This window comes from Myodes glareolus, chromosome 19 (genome assembly GCF_982192425.1).
Source record: "Myodes glareolus chromosome 19, mMyoGla1.1, whole genome shotgun sequence".
NCBI lineage: Eukaryota > Metazoa > Chordata > Mammalia > Rodentia > Cricetidae > Myodes > Myodes glareolus.
The window spans coordinates 16,171,878-16,180,826 of record NC_142044.1 but is presented as its reverse complement, the minus strand read 5'-3'; the positions used below and the strand labels follow the sequence as shown (position 1 = coordinate 16,180,826).

The 8,949-nt window shown below is 41.0% G+C and overlaps 1 protein-coding gene across 1 annotated transcript in view; it reads right to left on the bottom strand.

Annotated features, from left to right (window-relative positions):
* Positions 1 to 4,572: 4,572 nt before the first annotated feature.
* Slc30a8 (solute carrier family 30 member 8) overlaps positions 4,573 to 8,949 on the bottom strand; it is a 34,958-nt gene continuing 30,581 nt past the window's right edge. Inside the window, exon 8 of the mRNA XM_048457288.3 lies at positions 4,573 to 7,729. Within this exon, the coding sequence (XP_048313245.2) occupies positions 7,584 to 7,729 (146 nt within the window). The 3' untranslated portion in view covers positions 4,573 to 7,583. The remainder of the gene's footprint in view (positions 7,730 to 8,949) is intronic.

Here is an 8,949-nt window from a genome sequence, read left to right as displayed (position 1 = left end):
CAGATTGCCCTGTGATCCAGAACTGGGGGAGCCAGGGAGATGAACTGAGAAAATAATATCCTGAAAGCTTTTCTTGAGCTTAATATGGAAGACAAGGCTTTTCTCTGTGAAGGGGTCTTCAGATCATGTTTCATTAGTTGGGAACGGAGCTAGAGAGCAACCAGGACTCTATAAAATATATGTGCCTGAGAATAGACCTCTTTCTTTTTGACATCAGAGCGCTATGAAGGGTTTTGTTGGCATGAGGCTCTCAAGTGATCTCATTTTACAATTGGTTAGGAAGAAACTAGACGATGTACCTGAAGAGAACGAATTGAAAGAGAGATGAAGCGTGCAAGCATGAGGATCTGATTTAAAACCCACATGTAAAGCAAGATGTGGCTGCCTGTCCTTACAACCCCAGCACCATGGAGGATCTCTGTGGATTTGCTGAATGCCAATCCAGGTCCAGGTTCACTGGGAGAACCTGTCTCAAATGAGTAAGGCAAAGAGTAATTGAGTCAGAGGCACAGTCTCCTCGCTTAGCTTCCAAAAAGCACGCAAGGGCAAGCACAGTAGCATTCACACAAGCACATACAGTGGTCATACATACACTCACACACATACACACACTACAAAATATAAATAAATAAACATTCATAGGAGATGAGTTGGGACAGAGAGGTTGGCAGACAGAGAGAGGACAGAGTATGTTAGGAACTGCGTAAGACTTTAGAAAGTTATGACTGTCCTCTTGGAGCTAGACACTTACACCTTTTGTTAATAAATGTACCTGGAGAGACTAATTCAGCTTCTACTTCAAAGATGAGAGTAGAAATTTTCAGAGGCTGACAGGAAGATGTCAGGCTGATTTAATTAGTCCATGACTTCCTCAGCAGGAAACACTGTCTCAGTAAACGCCTTTATCTCAGCAAGTCTCAATTACTCCTTCGTATGGAAAAGCTGTTTAATTTTCACCAGCCATTTTACCTGTCTGTGGGGGTATTTGTGGTGATGACTTAAGAGCTTCTAAAGTGATGGATGATTTAAAGCTGTGTGTGTGTGTGTGTGTGTGTGTGTTTGTGTGTGTGTGTGTGTGTGTGCGTGCATGTGTGTGCATGCATTCTCACGTACTCACCTTCATATATAAGTGATAATAGCTAATATGTCCTGAATGATGACAAAACATTTCACACAGATCTACATCTAACTGTCCCAATGTTTTAGCTACTCAGACACCTAGATAGAAAGGTTTTGCCACTCATGAAATGGAGGCTCAGAGTCTTTAAGTAACCATCTTGAAGGGTGACAGGGCTAATGAGATAAAGAGCTAAGATCCAAACTTAGGCAATCTCGTTTCCAGATCGAGGCTTAAGGCAGAAACATTCCCTCGGTCATGTCCTTCAGAATTCCCATTTTCCATCTGCAACCAAACAGATGGAACACATAAATCTCTTTTATGAGCCCTAACATCACCATAGAGCCTTAGCTGAGTCTCCACCCTGTGCTGGATGATGGAGAAGCATATTAAGGATGGAGATGGCAGAGACGTTGACCTGATTTCAGCACTCAGAAGAATGAGATGTGTTGCTGTGAGAGAAATGATGTTTTGAGAGCTGGGGGAATAGAATGTCTCGAAGCAAAGAGGCCTATACTGTTCCACTCCCTTCAACGGCTCAGAATTCTGACCATGTGAAGGAAGGGGCAAAGGGTGAGTAGACAAAACTTCAAAACTGACAGACAGCATGGAAACATGCTTGGCAACATTTGATTCTTCATCTTAAGATCTTTAAAATCGTCATTTTAAGTTGTCTTGCAACTTACCATCTGGATCATTGGAGTGAGTTTATTTAAAGATTTGGAATTTCCAAGAAATAAACATTTTTGAGGGTTAAGTAGAAGCCATGAGACAGTCCTTTGGTAAACATATCACTCTCTCACCTCTATGGTTGCCTTGCACGTGGTGCATTTTATATAAAATAAAATATGTCCATGATTTGAAATTGCAGTAGAACCAGGGTGTTTGCCAGGTCATCTCATCATTAGCACTCTGACCTGCACAGAATATGAAAATAAAACATCATCCCATGGCTCTTCAGACATAGCAAGCAAGTAGGCATGATCTGAGACGTTGGGGAAGCCAGATGTGTCTGAGACATGAGAAACCCAAGCAGTTGCCTGGATGTGCTCATTGAAGAGAGGAACACATCGATTTGTGGCCATGGAGAAGGACCAGCTGTCAGCAGAATGCGAAGCAGCATGTCAGTGGAGCTGACTGAGCCGAAGAGATGTGACAGTCTATGTCAAAATCATTGTGTTCTTGGCCTTCAGGATTCCAGAAAAATACGAATATAAATGAAAAAGCCGTGACAAGGCCCACCTCTAGCCTTAGAGGCATTGCCCCAACCATCATTAATGGCTTTCGGGTTTCTAGCATCCTGCTGGAGCCTGGCAATGATCTATAGACTTGAATCCATAAGGCTGCACAATTATATGGTGTTAAGAATCACAGAGTTGAAAGAGTCCTTTCCCCTATGTTCAATGCTTTTTAAATGGAAGGCTAACAGAATGACATAGGTGTCTTTCTCACTTTTGTGTTTTTATCTAGAATGGCTTGTTCTTAGCTACTTGGAACCCTGTTATAAAAATCAAGTCTAGCCTGGCTGTTACCAAGATGACATAAATCCTGACGCTTGCCAGGCAACTCTCGCCATTCCCTTTCATGCCTTCCTTCATGCTATAATGTGAGAATCTGATGTAGTTATCTATGTATCTGACACTCCTCTGTGGCTTCCAGTTTGTGCCTCTCCTTTAGAGTCCTCTTGAAGTATTTACATAAATGCAGAAGTAGAGGTTATAAACCACGGCTACTGACTTGTGATTTCCTAGACATCGGCCTGCACAGTTTTATTTTAATTAAATTACCAGACAAAGAGTGAGTTACCACTGTGGGTTAGAAGCATATACTATGCTTAATTCTTCTTTATAACCCAACTGTCAAGCACAATGCCTGTTGCAAAGCAAGCGCTCAAAGCATACATGGAATCAATGAAGTCATTGAATCTTGATTTCTCCTTTTAGGTTAATTATCATTTCAACAATGTGGAGAATCAACTTCAAAGTTTTTATGTGCTCTTCTTGGAGCTCTCTGGGTTTCAGCAAATACTTTCTTTGGTGGGTCCCAAGATATAAACACTCTGATAGACAAAAATACTCTTTTTTGAATAGCATCTCTTTAAAATTTTCATGAATTATTAGCCTGTTAATAAATTGGTTAGAATTTAAAACTAGAAGGGATTTATGGCTAAGATGATAAAGGAATAATGACTTGAAAATATTTTGTATATTTATACCCATGTCCAAATTCAGACTAGAAAAAAAAACCCTAAGGACTGTGACCAATTTCTAATAACATTTATACCTTCATAATTAACATATTCAAATGGAACAGTTTTCCTCTTCTTATTAGAATAAACTCCAGTGTTTAGAATTATATGATTATTATATGGTCAAGAACTTGGAATGATATAGACCTGTCTTGCCAATTGTCCTTCTTTCTGAGGAGGTCCTGGGAGAAAACCTACAAATAACAGATTACAAATCAAAATGCCACTTGATTATTTCCTGAGTCAGTTTCCTATAATGTCATGAAATGTTTTGGGTGCTAGAATATAAAATAATATAAAAAATAAGCCATCCATTTTTCTGTGGTTTCAATTTAAGTCTTGAGACCGGCTCATTCAATCTTCCTATGAAAACAATGGAATGAGAGAGAGATGAATAGGCACATTTGCAGAGGACCTGTTCTTAGCTACTCAACCCCATGCTCACCAAAGTTGGAGAGAACGGAGAGAGTCGTACCTGCGCTGGCTCTCAGAGACATACTCCATCTACCTTATATACCAAGGGGAACAGAGAGGACAATATGAGCCTGAGTTTCTCTGGCTTTAATACATCCTAACCTTGGAAAGTGTCTAAAGTTAGCCAATGTATGTTCTAGTTTCAGGTGAATTGTATTAAATGTCCTGCCTCCTTAATGAAGGATCTAGAAAATAAAATAAGTAGATAGAAATAGGCCAACATGAAAGGCACCCTCATGTTTCCCTTCTGATTCTTGACTTCTTGTTCAAAGGCAGCCATTCAAGCTCCAAATCTCCACAACCTCCAACCTCTTTCACCTGATGATCTGACTGCCCCACCTCTCTCTCTCTCTCTCTCTCTCTCTCTCTCTCTCTCTCTGTGTGTGTGTGTGTGTGTGTGTGTGTGTGTGTGTGTGTGTGTGTGTACTACATCTACAACTGACAAGTGCAACTAAGTCCTGGGAATGGAACTAAATACACTGTCAAGCACAGGACAGCACATTTCCCCACAACAAAGAATGATTCAGCCTCAAATAAGAACAATGCTGTTAAAAAGATATTTGACTTTACAAAGAAAGAGACTATTATTCCAATCAAAGTCTCTCAACAAGGCAAACCTTACTCTTGATCCAGAGGGTGCCCTGCTCACCAAAGCAGAGAAACAAGCACATAGTAAATTTAATTTTTAATTCCAAAGCAGGTGGTCACTGTGTCTTTTCCTCATTGGCTGGCATCTAATATCACAATCTTTCCCCCTTTAAAACTTAGCACAGAAGAAATGAAGGGTGGAGGATCTACCATTTTAATCAAAGATCTTAACAGGGCCTTTGTATATACAAAGATTTTAGCAGATTTGGGAGGAGGTTAAAACATTTGCATTAAAGGCTTACAAGGTGGGGAGATAAAAATAGTTTAATTCCTTGTCAAAAACACAAGTTTAATAGTAGTTGATATAAAAAAAACTCGTATTTAATATTTCTTGCACTGTTGAGGTTCAGAGACCATGACTTAGACTACTGACCACAGAAAGAACCCTGTTTTTTACATTTATTAGTCCATGAAGCTCAGGTATAAATGTCTTCATAACAATAGAAACTTCATTTTCCAATGGGGAGTTTGAAGTTCAGAGAAAGAGGACCAGTTCAAAATTAGAGATGTGGAAGATAGCGGAAAGAGATGGAAGCCATCTTTTCTACCTCTCTCATGACCTTTGCCCCACTAGTGTGTCTCCTTCCACAGATGCCATTGTAGCTCCTCTCTCCCACAGATCTGCTGTTAATGGCATAACTCAGATCCATCTTTTATCAAATCACAATCTTTTCAGTTCTCTCGTTTCTTTTCCCATAGCCAGACTTTTGTTCAGAGTCAGGCTCAGTGCTGTCTGTGAATAGCAGGGCATGTTCAGTAACGGATAGGATACATCAAGGAGCCAATGTTGGAGTTTTGTTTTTAAAGGCCACATTTTATTCATTCTATCCTCATGAAGAATGCAAACTAATAATAATCTGTACACTCTTCTGCAGTAATGACCCGGTATGGGAGGTCCTTCTGTCTATGTATTGCTTTTATTGGCTAATGAATAAAGAAACTGCCTTGGCCTGTTGATAGGGCAGTGTAGAAGTAGGCGGGGAAAAGCTATACTGACTGCTGGAAGAAAAAAGGCGGAGTCAAAGAAAAGCCAAGTAGCCCCACCAGAGGCAGGACGCTGGAACTTTACCCGATAAACCACAGCCTTGTGGCAATACACAGATTAATGGAGATGAGTTAATTTGAGATATGCGTTAGCCAGAAATACACTGAAGCTATTGGTCAAACAGCATTGCAAATAATATGGTTTCTGTGTGATTATTTCGGGACTGAGCAGCCGGGAACAAACAAGCGCCCTCCTGCAACAATGACCAACTGCTCAGATTATTTTGTCAAAATAAGAGAGGGGAGGCTGAGGGAGAGAGAACGGAGAGCACATGAAAATATGTTCAAAGAGAAAGCATAAGTGAGCTTAAGCATGGGGTAGATCTTGCATTGTGAGTCAACATCTCCCTCTAGCTTCATTTATTTCACAGTCTTTAATTCGTCTGTTTGGTGCACCATTGGCACCAAGGGCCCTCCTCAGCTTCTCAAACGTACAAGTTCTTCAGGGTGCTCACTCCCTGACTTGATTCTTTTGGAAGCTGGCTCCTCCTATCCTACATCTCACCTAGCTAGCACATGGTTTTTCTTCTCAGCTTAGATGCCGCTTTCACTGAGACATTCTTCATTCAGCTGCCTCAATCTCACAGTCTCTTTTCCTTCGCATCACTGGCTAGTTCCTCTAGCATTGCTCAGCTATCTTCATCAGTGCAGAGTCTGTTTCTACCTCAATAGAAAACATAAAGAGCTCCGTGAGGGCAAGCTTGATATCAGCTTCATTCACTGATCACGGTATGAACAACCCCACTAAAACTAACACTAAAAGTTAATGCCCCTGGTGGGCACATAAGAGGCTAGAATCCTAGTCTAACTGTGGTTTGGCAGGAGGTGGCACCCTTGGGAAATAATACGCAATGAGAACACAAAGATGGGGTCCTAATTCAGTGCGACAGTGGCTTGAAGTGAAGAGGAGCCAAGAAGTAACCCTGGATGCTCAGTCCTCAGATCCTGTGAAGCCCTGCCTTTTCTAAGGACTCTGCAAATTTCCATTACCACCCCGAAAAGCCACCACTCCTGTGTCGCTTCCCAGTCTATAGACCCATGAGTCACATAAAATTTCTTTCCTTTTTAATTACCTAGTGCAATTTAGTTACAGAAATAAAAAATAAAGCTATTCCCCAATCCTCATTCCAAGTCTGGCATCAAATAATATCTTTGAATGAGTGAATAAATAAGATTTTTAAATTACTTTATCCTCTTTGATTTTTTATTTTATCTACATGATAATAGATACTATTATTAAGTATTAAGATGAAATTCTAAAAATTATGTCATTAGAAAATGCAGTACAGCTATTGAACAACAGTGATCCATAAATATTGTGCAATATTTGACATTCATCTTAATCCTTTGAATTTCTTTCCATGAGACCTGGATAAGAAACAGCCTGTTCCATGACTCCTCATGCATTATTAATTTACAATTTATGAAAGCATTCAAAAGTTAGCCATTTCAGAATTTTTTCCTTCTCCCATAACCTTTGCACCAAGAACTAAAACATAATTCAGTAGCTTAACATAGAGCACTGTAGTCATGTAAAATATAATTCAATAGCTTACACACACCACACCGTAATTTACATGCAATATTAAAAGTGGGAATTCCACCATTTCACAAATAATGTATGTCTCACTGGGGATGGGGGAAGAGTCGAGTTCTAATGCCTCAAGATTCTCTTCAAATATTTGTTTCTCATGCTGAGGACTCCAGGAAAGGCATTCCTGAATTCAGCTATACCCATTATTGCAGGGAAGCGAATCATTTATTATCTGTGGTTGCAAGCATCTGCTATTTCAGCCTCCCGGTTAGGAGTAATCTATACATGCATTCCTATAATTGGACACAACTACTGATTATGAAAGAATCCAAGAAACTGATGGATCTCGTGAGTCTTCATTCATGGTAGATGGAGATAAATAAAAAGGAAGAATGAGCACGTTACACTGTCATGACTTGCTCATATCTGTTCCATCGGGTGCTTAATTGTGTGTTACAGAGACTTTGCAGCAGCTTGTCACAGCCTGTGAAGCACAGGAAGCTGGCAGTATGACCCAGCTAGTCCTGTGGCTCTACACAGAAAAGGCAGCTGGGGTCCTGGGCTGCTGCAGATTCTATCTGAATGGTGAGGGAGTGCAGATCAAAGCTACTGTGGAGGGCACAAGCAATCCTTGTCTGCAGGGACTGGCTGTCTTGGCTGGAGGCTGTGGATAAAGAAACACGGAGAGATTAACACAGATAATGTATTCTCTCTCTCTCTCTCTCTCTCTCTCTCTCTCCCTCTCTCTCTCTCTCTCTCAGTGTGTGTGTGTGTGTGTGTGTGTGTGTGTGTGTATGAGAAAGAAAGAGACAGAGACAGACAGAGAGAGAGAGAGAGAGAGAGGAGGCAGGAACTGACTGATTTCAGCTTCAAGTGTTAGGTCCTGCCTGATGGGTGAGGTGAGGGCAGAGCCCTCTAAAGAAGCTTTTGGCTCCAACGTTGAACTCTGTCCACACAGTCAAGGTGGGGGGAACTTAAGCACACAGTACCCCTTACTATGCATACTCTACCTACTCAGTTACCTCTGTAGTCTAGCACTCATATGAGCTTCGTAGGGAAGGAGAGACAAGACTTGCTAAGAAGCACGACCAGGCTGAGCTATTGTGTCTTACAGAGCCCTGGTCACCAGCCCCCAGGAAGCTTCCTTTTGTAACCCTTGGATTTACTCAGAATTTATATCAAGACAAGCGGCAGGAACAAGAAGGCATTTAGAGCTCTCCACAGGCCTCCCCTAGAGCATCCACCCTCGTGGCCGTCCTTTTTCTTGTCTTAAGTCATAACAGGAGGCTGCAAAGTTCCCCCATCATAACCTGATTGTTTACTATATTCTTCCACTTAGGGTGAAATATTTGTACAGAGGTTGCTGTAAATTTCCTGGAGTCTTATCTGCACCCCTTGGAGAAGATGAGGACAAGTGACAAAATACAGACTGTCACTGCTGATCCCGTCCCCTGCCTCTAAGTACCTTTTTGAGTCATTTTTAAACAACCTGACATACTCTCCCTAGCCCGAGCTTTCTCTTAAGAGGAAGAAAAATCTCCTACCTCCCCTTCCCTCAGTCTGAAAACTTATCATGGACATAATCCCCATCTACTTGAAAGAAGCAGGTTTGACTCTAGTCTATGAAGTGTCTTACATGACCACAGGATCTCTGACCGTCTTTCAGCATATTAGCCTGTAGGAATTTCAAAGCTGACCTTCCATTTCCCTTCGTTTGTCTTCAGGGTCAGAAAACTATCTTTTACACAGGAGATACTCCATTGAATTTTGTTGTTGTTGTTGTCGAATTCATTCCTATTATTTAGAATGAGGAGGCACCCAGACAAACAGTTAAAGTCATTTTTTTTTCCCGAAGCCAAGGGCTTGAAGTTGGGAAGATATTTT